The following is a 20,176-nucleotide window of genomic DNA, read 5'->3' as shown; positions in this document are numbered from 1 at the left end:
TATATTTTTAATATATATAATATATATTACTGTTTTCTTAAAGCGTCACTATGCATCTGAAAGTGTCAGCCTACTGCAGCATGCATTAGTGTATCCCTATGGTCACAACACAGCCACGCTTTAAAAAAAAACCTTGTGCTAGAATTAGTAACAGAGTTCACGGGAAAGTGTACAGTATGAAATCAGTTTCTAGAGCACATACAACTAAATATTTAGCACTTTCCACCAGACAACAGAAGACTGATTTCATGTTAGAGGAATACAGGTGATGCTCTATCATCACAAGGAGAAAGCAAAAAAACCCACCTCTAGTCAGGGGAATTAAAGTCCTATTTTTACTTGTGCAGTTTTTTTTTCTTCCTTTGCAATTCAAAATAAATTAGTCTCAATTATTGTAGCTTTAGAACACTGGTTTTGGTAGCATTAACTTTTCTGTAACTTACTGGTCTATTAACCAGAAACAAGACCAAATTATCTCATAAAAGGATGAAATAGCATTTTAACATTCCATTTTAATTGTCGGCTCTCACTGTTTCAGAAACACATAGGCATTACCAATGGAAAGGATATCTCAGGTTAGCCGATCTATTATATGAGAGAGTTTATTCAGTATCATGAGCAAAACAGAAACAAACGATATTAACAGAAGTGGGTCAGACTGTGTAAATATAAAGACAAAATCCTAAACCCAAAATATCCTGAAATCCATTAGTTATGAGAACGATGACAAAAATTCAGCCTTATATACCTCACAGAGTACAATGGAGATGTGCAGGAAGTAATCTGGAACAAAGTTCCTGACATAAGTACCTACCTATTGCAAAATGAAAAAATTATATATAAAATTGGACTTTTTCACTTCTCTCTGCAGATGAATTTAGAAGAAATAAATCTATAACCCAGTAATTTTAAGATTTTACTAGAAAATGAGAATGGTTTGCTCTCTTCCCCTGTATCAAACAGGAATGATCAGAGTGACTTAACTAATTTCCCTGGCTGATACAAGGATCCCAGCAGATCCCACCTCCCCGATGGTGCACACCTACAGGCAACGGAGATGCCTGTAGAAACCAGGAACGGAAGATTTCAGAAAGATTAGTTCTTAACAGTCACGGTGAAGCCAACAGTAATGGGATCCATGCACAGCATGGCTGCAAATGCCATACAAAATCTCAGGACGAAACAGAGAGTAGCAGTGTTTTTTTGGAAAGAGCCTTGGGAGAGCTTCAGAAGAAAATTAAGAGGATCTTGTTGGCCATGTTCATGTTAAATTAAATTAATGGAAAAAATATCTTCCACCCTCATACATTTACTTGGAATTTAAATTCTTTGAGGTATATTTCTCAGAGATTAATGGATGAGGGACTATCCTCATTGCTGTAAGAAGCTCAGGTATACAAACTTTCCTTACTTCAAGCATAGAAAATATGGAAAACTTTCTAATTTATTACAGTTGTTTTATTATAAATATTTTGAACACAGAGAAACTATGCATTAAAGTTAATGTGTACATTATTTATATTTATACTTTCATTGCTTAAATTGATTTTTAAGTGCTTACTCCATTTATATACCATGAATTAAAATTAAAATGTTGAAACAAACCTCTTCCTTTTATGCTTGTTACACCACAAAATGATATGTAAAATTACCAAGCAGCAGTGGATTGTGGATTCATACTAATACATTTCAACCAAAATATATGAATGATTTATATATATTTTATTATTTAAATTAGCTGGTTAACGATGCATCCATACTAAATTTCTTTATCCATAATCCAGCATTGCATAGTTTAATGCTAGCCAGAAGAGAATTGTTCTCTCCTACACCCCTGTAAATACCACCTCTCTCTCTCCTCAAAACCACATAAGAAAGGTTTAATAGCAGTTCCCACATCTTAATGACATTGTATTTATATGAGATATCTACAGCCAGCAGGTCAGCTCCATCCAACCTTGATCTTATTTTCCTTATAGATGATTATGGCCCCGGTTGGCATGTTGAACTGTTAAAAATGAACTGAGGCATATAATCACGAAAGAGAATATTTTCCTTATGCTCACCTTTTACCACAGATACCCTCCTAATTTGTATGAAATAGCTGCAGTGGTTGAGTGGTTGCTGCAAAGACAGTTTGGATCCAAAGTTTGGTCACAAGACAGGTGCCTGCAACAGCTGGCCAGACTGTCCAGAACCTTAGCTGCCTGTATGCTCTGGGGCACGAGGACTGAAACGCCTCTATTGACATGACCTGTAAGGATTCTTTTCTTAGGCAAAATAACTTATTTTTAATACTGAAAAAGATGTGGAAACATCTTTTTGTTTTCTCAGGCATACAAAAGGCCTGGGAAAGACTACTTCTCCTGGGCAGCACTGCATCATATGCCAAAATATAACCAGATCCAAAGAGCTGTCCAACTTGATGACCAAAACCTCTCTCATTCTTAGAAATAACATAGTTCCTTCTCAGCAGATTGAATATATTCAAGGCAAAACAGGAAACATCTGCTTGTGATTGTCTGAAAGATGATGAGTAAGGTCAGAGGGACTTGTTCTTGTCCATATTGGCTTTGTTGAGCTACAACTTATCCTTTGCATCACTAAACAGATGAAGCAACCTTCTCCAAAAGATCCTGAACTTCCTTGACAGCAACTTCCCTTCCTCAGTAACCTCAAAATCTCAGTATTTTTCTATGTTACTCCATTACCAGCATCTTATGTAAAATGGACTATACTTTTTCAGAGAGTGGCGCTGCCTATTACAACTGTCACTTACAAGTGTTTTATTATACATCGTGGTCCAAATATAAAAGCCAAAGAACAGTAAGATCACTCAGCAGTGTACTTGCATCAGAGAGTTATTTATTTCTAAATAACAGATTCAGAAAAAATAAAATTTCAAAACAGCCTGAACAGAAGTGAAATTGCTCTTAAAAATTGCAATTTTGAAATCTAGACTCCTGGAGGACTAGAATACCCTGGGTAGTGGAGCGATTTGGTTAACATATGGGCTATTGGGAGCAGTGTGAAGTAGTGCATTTATAACTCAAGATAAACCGCTTATAAAGAATTGAGGTTGGTAGTGTCTTTTTTCCTCTTCAGCAATGGGATACACAGTAAATCATTGATTTTTATTTAGTTTCAATTACTAAGCAAATAATATTACCTTTAACCAGCATTTTTTTTGGATTAAGGAAAATTACCAAATTAGCGCTCTCTTTTTTTTTTTAAAAAATCCTAGAAAGCAGGAAACCTTAAGAAAGCAACACCTGCATTAGCATGTGTGCATGGACACAAGAGTGTTAAAAATAGCATATTGATAGTACCTGGATGAATTTAAGAGGAAAAGCTTATAGATTGTTTCCACAAACTCTCTCATCACCTTTCACAGCCTGTTTCTGGCTAAAAAGAACTACCAAAGTTGGGCGGGTTTAAATTTCAATATCCTAGAACTAAACTACTTTATTGTAATTACTTGTTAAAAACATTCCTCTTTCAAATCAATGCTGTACCACCATCATGAAACACATTGCCTACCTATATTGTGATGGAATAGTTTTACCCCTTATTGCTACCTCCATAACACAAACAATACTTTAACATAGCAGTTAATCAGGTTCTTCTGGGGGGAAAAAAAGAAATCCCAAGTTCACCAATGTTTTAGAATTAAAAAAACCTGAATCCATTATTTTATAATGACTGGTAAAATGGCAAAAATAAAAAGCGTTTTATAAATCAAGTATCTTACCTTTTCGTCCAGGGTACACATGAGGGTAATATTCATAATAAAGATCAGGCTGGTCTAAATTTCCAAATGGTTCGAATTCCATTTCTGCATTTTGGAATAGATTCAGTTTTACCAGCAGTGCTAGTCTCACAAACCACAGCTAAAAATTAATACATATAAAAAAAAGGAAAAGACAAGATCTGTTATTAGCTTCAGTCACCAGCCACATCCAAATACAATTTCAACTTTCTAAGTTTTTCTGTTAAAGTTGAGTAAAGAGTTTCTATGTCACTTACCGATAAGAATCAGGATTTGTATTTACATGCTCTTTCACTGAATAGTTTTCACAAGATCATTAAAACAAAACACAGAGGACTGATGTTTTAATTGTTTGTAAAGTTATTGAGATTTTGCAAACAAAGTTTAAGAATTAGTCTGCTTCAAAATTAGAACATCTCTCTTTAAACTGAGTTAGCATGTAAGAATTACCAATCTGATTTTTAATTGTTTTTCCAAGTTTATGCAATTCTTAAAATCTGTTATGATTTTGGTGAAATCCCATGAGTTTTATAGTTACAAGGGCCAGAACCATGCATTGTCATGTGGTCACATTTTGTTCAGTTAAACACTTGTAAGGTTTAATGAACGTTTATCACTTTGGGTTCTTATTTTCTTATCCCCATGAAACATACTTCTCACATTTGAAGTCTTACTACAAAGTCCACAATCTAGTGTCCATGAACTTTAGCTACAGTGAGTCTTCCAAGATAGCAAAACATACTCCTTTTTACTAGTGTGATTTCCTTGAAAAACCATCCAATCAAGATAGAATTTTACTGAAAAAAAATACTTTGTTTTAAATGAAGCCCTATTTTACATCAACAAACAGAAAAAGTGACTTGCTACAAGCTTTAATAAGCTCAGGTTTTAAGTAACAATTAGGAAAGGAAGTTTGATCATGTTAAAAAAAAGCCACTGTGAATATTATTGGAAAAAAGTGACAACAGAGTATCTTTAAACATACCTGTAAAGAATCTGTTGTATGGTTAGTAGGTAGTCCACTTTTTTTATAGCCTTGACCATGTGCAGTTAGAAGCCGCCCACACAAGTCAACTGCTGCCCTCCAGTTTTTACTGCTCTGGGAAGAAGAAAACAGTAAGTAGCAAAATCATAAAGTCCCTAAAACACACAACTGCTTATTTTGCCTGAAGCAGCTATATGCTGCTTCATCAGCAATAATGACAAGGTCAGGAGAACTGGCAGGTGAGAAGCCGAATGTTATTTGTCAAAGCTGTACATCTAATTAGGCAAAAAGTGAAATCAAGTATTAGAATTATCAGATCAGTAAAACAAAAGACTATACAACACCATATGGGATTCTAAACTTAAAGCTGTATCATGTTTGCTAATATACCTGAATATACTATAATAGTCACAGTTTTGTTTTCTCCTCAAAAGGAGAAAAAAATCGCCAGCCACATTTCAATAATGTTACTCTACTGTTATAAAGCATTTAACGCCTATTTGTACCTCATTGACTTCAGTATTTCAGATTATAACCCCTAGTGCAGTTCATTTAATGAAAATACACTTCCCTAACATCGCCCAGAACACAGAATTCTTGTCAATTAAGAACAAAGGACAAGAAACAATACTATGCATAAAATGATAAATTCAGAACAATAACAACTGTTTCACCTATAAAATGTAAACATCTGAATTTCCATTGCATGGCTAACTTCAAAATATTCTAAAATATTTTTTTTATTCATAAAACAAAATAATTCCTAGTCAGACAAGTCAAACTGCCTTGTCACACTGTCACCCTATCAAAGTTTCTGCCTTTTATATGCTAATGCTGCCATGTGAATAGCTAACAGTACCAAAAACTTCAAACAGAGACTAATGCTTCACAGGTTTTACGCTATCATGTTTTTCCATCATCCATAAGAGTTTTTCAAGAGACATATATCCAGTAGGTCATTATAAAACAAATACATCTTGTTCCTGAAAATAATCTTTTTTCAAATAGCGTCTTAAATACTTTGTTGTGGTTTAGGCCAGCAGGCAGCTAAACACCACACAACCGTTTGCTCACCCCCCCACAGTGGGATGGAGAAGAGAACTGGAAAAAAGGTAAAACTTGTGGATTGAGATAAAGACAGTTTAATAGGACAGAAAAGGAAGGGAAAATAATAATAATAATGATAAAAGAATATATAAAACAAGTAATGCACAACGCAATTGCTCTCCACTCCGTGCCTGATGCTCAGCCAGTCCCTGAGCAGTGCGCTGCCATCCCCCAGACAACTGCCCCCAGTTTTGTTGTTCAGCATGACATCATACGGTGTGGGATATCCCTTGGGTCACCGGGGTCAGCTGTCCCGGCTGTGTCCCCTCCCAACTCCTTGTGCCCCCCCAGTCTCCTCGTTGGTAGGGTAGGGTGAGAACCTGAAAAGGCCTTGGCTTAGCATAAGCACTGCTCATCAACAACTAAAACATCCCTCTGTTATCAACATCATTCTCATCCTAAATCCAAAACTCAGAACTGTACCAGCTACCAGGAAGGAAATTAACTCTAGCCCAGCCAAAACTGTCACGTTGTCTGACGAAATGCAAAGGAATAGAATATACTCATATTGGTGCTTGCAAAGTTCCAGTACTGACCTTGAATTGGTATTTTATTAAATTCTCTCCAAAGTTTAGAAAACATGTCAATATAGCAAACAGTTACATAAAAAAACTAGTGGCAACAGCTGAAGAGTTTTCGTACTCTCTGGCCCCCATTTGGCAGCCATATAGTTCAAAGGGCCACTACAGACATCACCATGCACTGACCAGCTCAGCTCTCTCCCCTGCATTGTCAAATCCCAGATAAAAATTTGAGATTCACTAGAAATGCAGAAGTCAGCTGACAGCAAGACCACGCAGCAGCACAGCAACTTCTGAGATGTCTACACTCTTATGGAAGAGCAGAAACTGATAATGCATTTATACCATCTTTTAACATACATCTCTATCAACATAGAAAGCAGAAATTTATTCCTCTTCTGCAGAGACAAATTAATTTCTTATTATCCTTAGAACAGAAGTGGACACAGTAAAAAACTGCTCAACTTTTCTTCCCGAGTTAGGATCCAAAAATAATCATGGAACATTTCTGACAAACTTAAGTGCTACATTTTTTAAAATTCTATTTCAGGCACGGACAAAAAATACTTTTTCTTTAAAGAACAAGACAGCCAGGAGAAGTAAGTCTGACAACCATCATACAAACAGTCTTTGCTGGAAAATATAACATTCATCACAATTTCAAAATTAGAGCTGCTTGCTGGTCATGGAGCGTAATTCTCTGTGGAAGCTTAATAAAAGGCTGCTGCCAGTGTAACTTAATTTGAAATTAGCAGGACACATTGTCTCTGGCAAATTGTACCAGACTCACAGTTGCCAGTCTACCAGAAATCTTTATGCAGTTATTCCAAACACCCCTCAAAACCTTGCAGGTCAGTCACTTTCACAATTCCTGTGGTCTACAGCCACACAGTCCTAACCACCCAGGTCCCTTGTTCCTGAAAGTAACAGGGATTAATTTTGCCAGTAAATCCTAAGTAGAGGCTTGAAGCAAAGATGGATATTACAGCTTCAGATACAGCATCAAAAATACTGAAGAATACTCTCAAAGAATAAAATAATTATTCTGTGATGATCAAGACATGGTCATCCAGCAGCAATTGTGTGAAAACATTATTTTCTCCTAGAGAAAATACTGTCAACCAAGTATTATTGCCAAGTAGTTCATTAACACAGCACCAGCCTGGCAGAAGAGAACTTTCTCCACAGACAACATTAACAAATTTTTTTTTTTCCACAAAAAGTATGGAGCTGTTGTTCTTTTAGTGAAAGCCACCAGACTGTATGATTTCTATGCTTTTTACACACTACTAGTCCAGATGTTTAACTTGTGAGGGATTTCTTTGGTCCATATACCATCACCTACTGCTTGCTGTACACACACCAAAGCTAAGACAAGCAGATTAGCCACCCAACAGACAATGTGACTGCTTTATTCCCTGCAGAACTTCTCTGTTCTTCGCAAAATCAGAAGAGGTCCTGGGGGAGGTTTACATACAGACAGGGAAACTGCATAGGAAAACAGGTTTCAAATAAAAAGGATTTATACTTTTCTTTAAGAAAGACAGAACTAGCCCAAGAATTTTTTATCTTTTCATTGAACTTCTCAAGTTGTCTGAGATTTGAATACAATTGCTCTAGGTTTAAATCAAAAAAGTAGACAGTAGTGCCAGGATTTTGACAGGCTGTTACCCTGTAGAGGTAGGAACTAAAAGTTTTATGTAGCTTGAGGCAATAAGACTTGTGTGTTACAGAGCCCCTCCTGCCCACCCTTTTTTTTTTTTTTTCCCCTCCCTTTTCCTCCTCTCTTCAATGAGAGAGCTTACCGTGCACACAAATCTGACATATCTTTTCTGGAACAAATACACTATGTTTATTATCTTAGTGCTTCTTTTGTTCGCATCGCCAACCTAATCAAACACTGTATCTGCAGCTTTAACAGATGCAAATTACAGTATAAGGTGATCAACTCCCAACTCCTCATTTTACTGACTTACATTCCACTATTTTCAAAATAAGAACCTGAATAAAGATACCATGATCTCCTTCTATAAAAGCAATAAAAGGAAAACAGCCTAAAAACTATGTGAAATGGAGTCAACAGTATGAGTTATAAATTCTGATAAATCCACATCTAAAGATCTCATAATGCTTCTCGTCGATTTGGTCTAAGTTAAAAGTAACTGAGGTATTCTGTACATCCCAGTGTCTTCAATAAGCATATTTTCTACAAAGAGGGAGGAAGGAATGAGATGTAGGGTAGAAAAGAATCCCAGTGACTAAACCAGAATGTTATTAGTTCAAATACAAGAACAGCACTGAAGATGTTTTAATTTTTAGATACAGAAATGAAGAAAAGCTCCATTTGAATAAAATGACCCAATACAAGCCAAAACTGTATTCTGTCTGGAAAAACATTTTTCACATTTCCTCCTTTTCTAATAAACTGTCATAAGAACTGTAATTATCAGAGTTTTCACTATATCTGAAAGACAGATTCTATTATGAAGATATTAACTGATTTGGACTGAAAAAACCCCTACTGAGCAGCTGAATACCACTCTCATGTATACATAACTGTTCCTTGGAAGTCTCCTCATGCAGGTCAATTTTGCTTGATTTTTTAAATCACAGTTGAACAAAGATTTTAGACATATGGTTGCAGAAGTGTTCATATTTCTCCTTTGTATACAATACTGTACATTGTTTTCCTGAATGAAAGCAGTGAAGCTCAGATGATTCAACAAATACGGCAAATACCCAGGTGGCATTCTTCTGTCAAGCAGTGGACTGGACATCTACAGAAAATGTATTTAATGAAAAGGGAACTGACCTGATACACGAAGACAATTTATAACATTATTCAGTCTCTCAGGAAAACAATTTTGACTCAGAGGTACGCCACTGAAATTTTATCCAATTAATTGATGCTTTTTAGTGTAGGATTGCAACCCCTCCCACAAGCTCTCAGTTACTGCTTCTGCTACTTGTGTCTCCCATCTTCTCTCAAATCAGATACAAAAATGTTGGAAATTGCCCACTGATTTAGAAAGAAAGGACATCCCGCCCTCCATATTTCTAAGGATAATTTCTAACTTATTAAAGTGAATATGTATGCCATACCACTATATCCAAGTTTGTTACATTTGAAAACATATGTAAGAGCACAATATTAATCACGTGCAAAAGTAACAGTATATGATTTTTTTTTAAATAGACTCAAAGGGAGTCATTAACTCTACATGTAACACCATTAAAGTGATTAAAATGTCCTCCTCCACTAGCTATGACATTCTTCTCCCCTGTAAATTACATTGGTAGAGCACTATCACATCAGTTAAGAAAATGTAGTCAGTAACCCTTTCCTGGTCTAGTAGCTTGAAGAAATTATTACATACTTAGAGCAAACATTGCATATTTATAGTGGCAAGATACAGTAGGTTTTTTTTAGGTTTGACAACTACCAAAGACATAATTTTCCTATGGCTGCAAACACCTTACTCAAAATATCAGAAAGGTCTCTAGTAAGAAATACTGCGTTATTTGTTCAAATGAGGGTAAACCATTAATCTAAAATACGAAGTAACAGGAACTAACATAATTGGAGCTTGCACCTTGTATGTATAATTTTTATTTGCTGCTATAAAACAAAGCAATGCTGTGAAGACAAGCTCTTGCCTACCTTTATTTGCTCTAGAGGTAAATGCATGTTCCTGTATCAGATTAATAAAACTTTTCAGAAACTGTAAACTCAGATTTTCTGTTTTCAGTTGAAAAACAGAAACACTTAACCTCTACAGATGTATAACTCTATTTACAATGATAAGCACACAGATTTACAGAATTACTTTGCCAGACCGCCCCAGCACCCCTGTATCTCTTAAAAGCCTCAAAGTTGTAAAACTAGTTCAACTGCACAACCTCCGCACCATTACTCTACCAGTAAAGCATTTCCAATTCACTGTTGCTCATTCCATAGAAGAAACTTAAAATGTGAAAGTACAGTTTTTCCACAAACCAACTATCCATCTTTGGGTTACTGGTACAAATCTCACTCGAATCAACCAGAGACCAAATTCATGCTGAACAATTTTATTAGCTGAGTTTAACAACCTGAGTTCAGTTCCTCATGAACAACTATTTGTCTTAGAAATGATGCTGCTGTTGCCAATCTCATCAGAAGGTCTCATCTCACCTTTGGAAGTTCAGCTTTCCACCTTCTTGATAACATTTGTTTTCTGACAACTAATTGTACTTGAGGAAACTTTTGTGACTGTTTGCACTATGATCCCCTCCAAAAGGACTTCAGTCTCCAGCATTCTTTGCTGCAAGCACTAACTTCACTTTAACCACAGAATTGTTTTTTAACTTGTACAAGTAACTGTTTTTTACTGGAACTTTTATAAGGAAAGTGAGAAGTTACTACTCAAAGATGTACACTGGAATCAATCCAATTTAAGATATTCTTTTGTGATCCTAGTGAACAGGGCTGATATCTGCATTTTTAAATGTAATCTAGGAAGTATTGTCAATATATATAAGGACCACATCACTTAACAGGGATCAGATGATTTACAATATTGGAATCATAAAGAAGGTAAAACACAATCATTAACATGGAAAGTCACATAACTTACAATTTGATGTGTTGAGTTCTGGACAGTGATAAGAAAAAAGATGTTAGCTTCAATTGGAAGAGATTCTGAGAAGAGCTCCTAGGATGATTATGAAGACATCTATGATTAGATGACTAGAGAAGAGTTATTTTTGCCTTTAAAAGGAAAATCTAAGAAGTGGAAATGTCACTGCTGTCTACCCATACACAGCAGCAGGAGAGAGGAAGCAAATATTGAGAAGAGAAAATGACTTAAAAAGCAACATGAGATCAAAACACTTAAATTGTTGTAAACAACTTTATCTTTGATTAGAAAAAAGATTTTGAGAGAGGATTGATTAGAATTTCTTTGATTAACCATCAAAAGAACGAAGTTCTCGAAAAGCCTTTGAAAGTAGCAACAATGTATCTGTATTGGTTAAAACAGCCAAATAAGCTAACAGAAGGAACTGTATGGTAGAATAGAGGAGCTCCAAAGTTGCAGCTGAAGACCTGTGGTACAAAGATTTGCGATACTGATGAGCCATAATGCATGCTTTTCCCATCCACACAGGATTAAAACAGTAACCAGATACAAATGAAGCACCTTCCTCTGGAGCAGACAGGCTTGGAATACTGCTTTTGGTTTTTGCTTTTTTTTTCCTTTCCTTCCCATAAGAAGGAGTTCACCCACAATCATCTGAGAATTTTAACCTAACAAATTTCTTCGTAACAGGACTTAACATTCACTTTTGGTTTCAGATGCCACTGGTGTCTTCCTACAGCAATGTGACAGTTCTTGAGACTTTCAGATGGAATCCCAGATTTACACATCTAAATTTAGATGTGATCAGTAACTGTACTGATTAGATCTCTTTTGACTTAAGAGTTCAGACATCAGCTCACATGTAAACACCTGAATAACAGGTACCAGTCTGAAGCTGAAGTCTATGCTAATTCTATGCGTTTCTCTTCTGTACTGTGGACTCCTTTGAAATAGACTCTTTTTAAGTTGCTGTCCATTGCTGCAAGAGATTGAAGTGGGTGACTGAAATTATCTCATTAATTCTCATGTTCATGTGTAGTTCACATAGATATCAAACAAACAGCTAAGGAAAAAAAAAATCCTAACTTTATGGAAACTGCACAGCAATATTCCCAACATTCACCAGTTTTCATCCAGATGTTTACAAAAATATTTCCTGCAAGTGGTCCTTTGCATGGAAAGATACATTCACTGAACATATTTGGTCAGGAATCCACTCATAAAGTAAGTAAAATCGGTGGTTGGTAATACAGCATTTATTACATGTCATTCTGGCCTACTGTGTATGCAAAAAGCATATTTTTTTTTAATTAATATCATCTAGCATGCAATTTTAACACTTCTAAGTCTGAAATACCTTTTACCTTTAAGACTGTGGCCAATCAGAAATAAATTTTCCACATTAAGAATTTCAGAAAAAACAGCAACGTTTGCAAAGAAAAAAAACCCCACAACTAATTCTTATCATAAAAAGAAACACAGTTCTGCAAACAAAATTGAGAAATAGTGGTATTGCATACTCAAGAACAACCAACAGCTAATGATTGGAAGCCTTGAAAACTGGAAAATATCCTGACTTCTAGCTGAATGGCTGCAATTTTATCAAAAACCCCCTTCTAATAAGACAAGTTTTAAAAAAAATCTACTACAGTTAGCAAAAAAATCTGACAGCAGCAGATCACCTCCTGTCTTCTCTGCTTTGATCCTAAAAGCATTAACACTGCTCTTCTGGAGCTTATGAGCACACTCAAAGCTAAAACATTATCAGTGGCAGCACTGTATTTAAGGTACAAGATGGTCTGCAGCATAGAATAACGTTTTGCATGGACACAACTACCAGGTCACATAGAAGAATATTTCCCATACATCAAAACTTCTCTTCTGGAAGAGGGAAAGGAAGTGCAGAAAAGAGCTCTTCCTACTTACACACTGATGGGGACAAGATTTCTTAGTAAGATTTTTTTTCCCCTCCTCCTAACTCTCAAGTTAAGCAAAACATTGAGACGAATAGAAAATATCTATGTCCAGGATGGAGATCACAATCTGCTTTTTCAGGTTTAGTTTCCAAAATTATCCCTCAATTTCTTTAACAATGCTTGCAGAGACAACCTCGAGTTTTCTTAATATGACAAAAAAGTCTCTTTCGGAGCTTTACATGTAATGTAACACAATTACATTAAGAGATGTTAAATATCAAATATAGACTGTTCTAACACTTATTCCTCACTGCTTTTCCTCAGTCATTTTTCGTCCATTGTTTCAAAAATAAAATAAGCCTAAAATATTTTGACATTTCAACAGATTAAGTAAGGCTCAGTCATGCAATAGTAATGAGTTTCATATAGGAATATAATGGTTGAAAGAAGAAGGTAAGATTCACAAGGTTGCTACGTGCAACTACTTCCAATTCCAAAATATTTACATTAAGGAAAGGATTTTAACTTAGAGAAGCTTAAGCTTTCATTTGGAAGCAATTTAGTTTAGTTTTCCTGCACTGAAATAAAAAATTAAAGCAGTTGAAATTATCACAACAGCTTTGCTTACCACTTACAGCAACTGGTAAGTCTTACCTTTTGTTGCAACCTTTTACATTACATAAAAATTAACAGCTGATAAAATCCACAGTAACTTAAAATTACCTTTTTTCTAACTCTTGCATATAAAAAAAAGTTTACTACCTCGTTTAAAACCAAATATTTAAACCCTAGTGTCATTCCCACTAAAAACTACCGTACTTCAGCTAGTACTTTTGCAGGATCATGAATAGACTGCTATGTAGATTGTTTTTTTTTTTTTTTTTAGTTTCTCCTCAGTCAGTACCTCCCAATTATCTTGAGGGAAGCGTGGCATTTAATGTATATTGAATTATGAAGATTGTTACTTACAATTAGCTGTTTCAAGCCTACAAATGACTGTTCTACAGAGTTGGCGTTTAAAACTTGTCTTTTCACTGCCGCTTGCTCCCCCAAGAAGCGAAGCATTAAGTCTTTTACTGCATCTCCCTTGGTGTTCATGGAACAGAAAAAGAAGAAACATAACAAGACACTTTTAAACATTATTTTAGCAAAATAGGACGTTCAATTAAAGCTGAGCAACACAGTTCTTTCCCCTTGAGAAATGCTTATTTTCCAGTACTTTTTGTGTGAAGTGAATATAAATGCATATATATTTACAGTGTTTTAATGAAAACTTCTAGATTTACTCCATATTATTTGCTATATTCTTTTTTTCAGTGTGTAAGTTTCAGTTAGCATAGAAACATTCAGGCTTATTTGTTTCTTATATTATTATCCTTCAAAGATCTTACAAAATACTCCTCCAAGATCTTACAAAACACAGTTAAGTTTTACAGGTTTTCACAATGGATGTTAATGTTGAAAAGTGCAATCTACTGATCAAAGATAAACGTGCACATGATCAGCTAGCCTCAAGTATCCACAGAAAATAAACTTTGAGAGTTCATAAAAGTAAGTAAACAGCAACTCGTCAACAAGTATTCTTAATTTCAAAATATTTAACTGCAGGAATCACTCTGAGAAATTGGGTTATCTGAGCTCAGTAATTTGAAGATTTGAGACCAGTCGAGACAGACATTTGAAACAGATTTCTAAAGTTAGACAAGATTAATTCTACATTTTACGAAATGGAGCAGCTAAGAGGAAAAGTGTTCAAATCCAGGTTCTATTTCCAGCTTTGCTAGCAATAAACGAAATAACTCTGTATATGGCACCCTCTGTGCCTCAACTTCCCCTTCTAATCTTCATTCAACTATCAATTTCTGTGCCTTTCTGTCTGTTGGCTGACATCCTTGTGGTTCTGTGTACTAGAGATTTTCAGCAGGTAATCAAGAAATACAAGCTTAACGTCAAGCACCTACTGAAAAATTGCGGGCCACACACTGGCAGATGTTGAAAACCATGCTACTACTGTCTGCACACTCTTCAGGTACCACGTCTGCCCATACACAGTCTAGGACAGGGGGCCGGGGGTGTCTTTCTGGGACTGTACACATTACTGTATAAAAGGGAATCCCCTACAGCATCAGAAGTCACCACGTGCCAAAAGTAGGTAACAGAAATGACTTCTGTAAGATTTTTGCCAATCGTATGTTTTTACGGGTTTTTAATCTAGAAAAGCAAATGTCTGAAAATAAGGAAAATTATCAGTAATATATTAACAGTATACTTGTATTTTTGTTTTTAAACAGAAAGTGATTTATAACCCACATTCAGACAGAGTAAAAATCTGTCTGGTTCGCCTTTCTGTCGGTGAATAGCAGACGTTCACGGAAACAGTGCAAGAAACAGGATAAGTTCATACTGGTCTTTCTCAACTTAAAGCAGCCAGAACTTTATGGTCCATCTGTGCCAGGGGACATATTTGCCTATCGGTTTTAAACACCCACTGATAGACATACGTCCCATGACATTTGTCTTGCTCATTTTTCAGCCTATTTTTCTGAACAAATGTACATCCCAGGGCAATGAATTCTACAACTTAAAAACAGTTAGATGGGCTGCGGAACAGTAACTCCTTTTGTTATGCTTATTACTCAATAGTTCCTTTGCCATAAAACCCAGTAAAACATAATCCTCTATTTTCCTCAATTCTTTTATGGATTTTAGATCATTGTAAGCCAGAAGGTCCTCTTCCTTTTAGCTACCACTCATAAGAGAGATCCTCTGCAACCCTCATCATCCTTCCTCTCTCTGCAATTTGTTTTAATTCCATTGTATCTTTTCAGATATATGTGGTAACTAGAATAACATACAATATTTAAGATGGTAAAGCAGAAATGAAAAAGTGTAAGCATATAAAGGAATTATTTGCAAAAATCCCACTAAAGGAACATGAAAACATTCACTTGAAGAACTGAGGTAGAAAGCTGTTAGCACAGAGAGCAGGAAGCAAGCCACAAAGCCTTTTGCCTAAAGAAAGATGAGCTGCATAAAATACAGTAAATCTTAGCTACGATAAAGATAATTGATATTAGACGTTTGCACTTTCCCCATGGACAGTGATGGGAAATATGCGTGTGTTTTCTGTCTAGTTTCTTGAGGAATGAGGTTGCAACCACTCTTAGACTACATGGAAAATTTTTACCTCTAATGCTGTCACTTATCCTATGAATAAACAAGACTTCCATCTTTCAGACAGAAGAGCCTGAAGGATTAAGAAAAGACAGTGTGTGCAAAATGACACAAATACAAAAGAATTTTTAATCCCCTCAACAGTACTTTGGAGGAGGAAACATTACAAATGAATGTAATGAATCGAAGGACATAATGACAGCAAACAGCAACTGACGAAGACACAACGGAAAGAGCCTAAAAAGCACTACTCCAACTTGTTCCCATGCTCAAGAGAACACAGGTACAGATAGATAATCTGTACCATATGCCATCCAAAATAGTTTAAAAAAATAACATTTCTTGAATGATCAGCAAAAAGCAGCATGCAGTTGAAATCGAGACCATTTACTATTTCTCTTGGTGTGATTTATCCACTTAACTTTTAACATAATAAGAACACTTTCTGCGTGAGTAGGTAAAAAAAAAAACTACCAAGCTCTTCAATACACATCATACAAAATTTCAGTCCTTCCCTGAAGCACACTTACAGTTCACTGTAAATGCACTTTTCAACCCACATCTTTGTCAACTGCATGCAGCCTGGTTTGATATCTTGCATTAACATTTAGCATTAGCAAACTATTCATACCAAAGCTTCAATGACCATTGTTGGAAGCTGATTTAACATTGAAAACATGCCTCCCACAATGTTTCAGTTGACATTCCAAGTACTCTGCAATTATAGTTTCAGTTAAATACACTGTTTGCAGTACTAGAAGAATACAGAACGATACCAAACTAGGGGATGTCAGGTCAGTCAAGGCAAGCAATCAGGCCTCTGAAAGCAGTAACTGGAAATGAGGAAAGTTGTATAAACATAAAGCATTTCAAAATTTGTCCTTTCCGACATGTCTGTGTGACTTCTTATAAATTATAACCAATGAAGAAAGCAGCAGGAGTGCTCTTTAATTCCATTGATGATTTAACATCAGGTTTTACTGTAGAAATACATCACATGGACATCGCCATAACATCATCATTTCAATTATGCACTGGATGGCAGATCTGTATATATACATGTGCCCAGATTCAGGGAATCATCAGTACAAACAAGCCTTTAATCCTTGACTGGACTGAGAAAGGTGAGAGAGAACTACTGTAGAAAAAGAGGCCTGCAATAAGGCGGCCCTCGCCCTTGGGGCCTGTGGGAGGGATCATTCCTTCTGTCCATCCCATTAGCGGTCAGGAGAGAAACACTACACGCTCTTCAATTACTCATCAAAGTCTAAGGGATTTTTTGGGGAAGGTGGGAAGGACCCTTCCATTTTTTTTGGAAGGAGTGGAGAAGGAGTAGCTTCCTATTACAGTGTTTTCTTTCACGCTAATTATTGGGCTTTGCGGTGATAAACAAATGTTTTAAGATAAAGCTAACTCAAGAAGTAGCAGCAGCATGGCATAGGTCTAAAATTGTTATCATTTGCTGCTTGTGATAGAAACCTAAGATTTGTCAGATAATTCAGCTACAAATCTGGACCTGGTTCATTCCAGAAACTTTTCTGATAGTTCGTGCAGATTAGGAAGTTACTGCAGACTGCTCTCTGCTTGTATTTGACTATTGACTGATAATCTTTGTTTTGCCACAATTAAGGATTAAAGTATCCAAACTCTCAACACCATCTCTCTAGAAAACAATTCTATTATCCAGAGACATAGATATGAAAGAGTAGGATTAACCTATTTAAAGAAAAAAATTCCATTACAATAGTTAGCCTTGGCTGAGTAGCCAGGATAAAATTGCTTCATGAGAAATACCAAATAGATCTGAACGAAATATCTCAAATTCTGAAAAAATGCATTATGCCTTCTCACCAGTTGGGAACTCTGATAGAAAAAAAAAGAAATAAGTTTCCACTACTATGTTTTTCCTTCATGATCTCATCTGGAATTTTCCCTTTAGTTTTGGGGTTACCCTTTTCCAGCAGCTTGCTTCAGCACTCAAACTTTCTTACAGGTTATACCTTTCCACTGCTTAGGGAAGATACAAATGATGTGATTTCAGTCAGCGTTAACATTAGAGAGCACTGCAAACATCAGCAAAAATTGTTATTTCCCACTTGGTTGCAACAGCAAATTCCACAAGCAAAGCAAGCTGCTTTCAGACTTTGTAGTTCAGCACACTGTTTCTGTATGTATTCCAAACACAAGCATTATCTTACAAACTAGGAGGAACAGAAACAAACTACTTAAAAATACAACCAGTTTTGGTTGTATGGAAACTGTCAATACTGGTTTTCAACGTACCCAACAAATTTCACTACGAATAAATCAGACCTGGTTTTAGGCCCTTCATCTACGAGTAGGCAGCGTCATTAAATTTCCTAAGGATTACAATAATACACACAGGTCACCATCAGCAACAATATGAAGCACTATGATATACAGATTACTGGACAGCTCTTATACAATATTTTTAAAATATAATCATATGCTAAGATACAATAATACACTCTTACCTGGATATTATCAAATTTTAATCCAGGCATGGTGAGATTCTCTTTATCTACAAACACAGTGCTGTATTGTTGTGTGGCAACTGAAATTAGAACATTTCTGGTTTCCTCACTAGGAAGCCAAGCATCATTTCTTCTATCTAGTTCACTCATATTTAAGGCTGTGGCAAACGGGTCATCACTCCCAGCAAAAACAGCTTGGATTTGTGAGAACGGCTTGGGGGACTGAGTTATTTCTAGAGATGACAGAGGACCACCTGCTTCAGGTCTCCCATTTCGCACAGAAAAAGTAGAGTTAGATGAAGTACAAGAACTGTCTCCACCATTAGAAAGAGGGGACATTTGTTCTGGAACTGAAGAGCTTGCATTGGGATTACTAACAGAAATAAAATTGGATGTGGTAAATGAATCAAAAAAATCAGAAGCTAAAGTATTAGCGTTAACAGTATCGCCAAAGAACTTGCTTAGACTAGGACTTGGTTGAACCACCTGTGGATTAGACTTCACTGGAGTCTCAATTATACTACTAGAACTGGGAGATTTTACCATCTGAGGCTCAAAACCATCAGGCAGGAACAACTGTGGCTGGGTATTAACATTGTTTGCTTGGCTGAAGATGGTACACACAGGAATAGGCTCAGCCTTAGAAGGCGGTTTGCCAGCACTGGGTGACGATATCTGGTCCTCAGGTTTGCTTTCATCAATGTTACTTGGTTTTGTCTCAACAGGAATGTTGTTTCCCAACTTTGGTTCCTCCTTCACTGCTTCCTGAATTGATTCTTCCTTTAAAGATGCCTGATCATCTGTTCCAGTCTCAGAAATGTCTTTGGGTGTTTCTTCGTGTTCAGTTTCACTCTCATTACTTAAAAACTCTTCTTTATCCACTTCTGCTTGTGTTTTTTGATTATCTTTAGCTTCCATTTGTTCCACAATCTCCTGAAGACAACCAAGTTCACCTGTGTCATCTTCACTGTTGTTTGGAGAATCTGAAATAATTACACTCTCCATCATCTGTTCATTCAGTTTATCTACAAAATTATTTGAATCTTCTGATACAGTTTCGTTCCCTTCAGACTCAAATTCATCTCCACCAAGATCAATGGTTTCCTCATGAAAGAGAATTTCTTCCTGAGTTTTCTGTTGAACCATGTCTCCGCTGTCATCTTCATCAGAGGTGCTCTTCGCATCCTTAGCATTACTTTCATTATTTTCCATGGTAGCTGAAGAGGGAAAAATGCCTGCCAAAACAAGTGTTAGTTTTATTACTCAGGTACGGCTCAGGTGCCACCCTGAAAATCCTAACTATCATATGAATACTGAAATTCTTGCTTTAAAAATATAGTAATGTCACTATTCGACATCTTTCATTTAACGTCTACCCACAGAATAAATTAATTCTGGAAAAGGTTCTCCCTTCATTCTTTTTGCAAGTCGCAAAAATACTGCGACTGAAGAGCAAATGCCTCCTACTAAACACAGACAGAAGGATGTTTGCTTTTCTGCTCGCAAAGACTAGCTCGGTCCCCATTTAAGAAAAGGAAAGGCTGGATTCGCGGCTGTCACCAGCGCAGCTGCGGAGCCCGGGGCCGGCCG

General features: G+C 36.3%; 1 protein-coding gene across 1 annotated transcript; it reads right to left on the bottom strand.

Moving 5' to 3' along the window:
- Nucleotides 1-3,731: 3,731 nt before the first annotated feature.
- Nucleotides 3,732-19,799, bottom strand: LOC104154809 (trafficking protein particle complex subunit 12-like). Its single transcript, XM_009704853.1, has 4 exons — nt 18,587-19,799; nt 13,887-14,003; nt 4,755-4,868; nt 3,732-3,890 (listed from the first exon to the last, which is right to left on the bottom strand). The coding sequence occupies exons 1-4, from the start codon at nt 19,796-19,798 to the stop codon at nt 3,732-3,734; spliced, it is 1,602 nt and encodes a 533-aa protein (XP_009703155.1). The 5' UTR covers nt 19,799.
- Between the last annotated feature and the right edge of the window lie 377 nt (nt 19,800-20,176).

The sequence above is a fragment of the Cariama cristata genome, unplaced genomic scaffold, assembly GCF_000690535.1.
Source record: "Cariama cristata isolate BGI_N322 unplaced genomic scaffold, ASM69053v1 scaffold17667, whole genome shotgun sequence".
NCBI lineage: Eukaryota > Metazoa > Chordata > Aves > Cariamiformes > Cariamidae > Cariama > Cariama cristata.
This window is presented reverse-complemented; position numbering and strand designations above follow the sequence as displayed.

Coding starts and splice junctions, on each gene's coding strand:
- LOC104154809 (XM_009704853.1), bottom strand. CDS start 19,798: ATGGAAAATAATGAAAGTAATGCTAAGGATGCGAAGAGCACCTCTGAT. Junction 4,869..13,886: donor TAGGCTTGAAACAGCTAATT/GTAAGTAACAAT, acceptor TCTTCTTCCCAG/AGCAGTAAAAACTGGAGGGC. Junction 3,891..4,754: donor ATACAACAGATTCTTTACAG/GTATGTTTAAAG, acceptor ATTAATTTTTAG/CTGTGGTTTGTGAGACTAGC.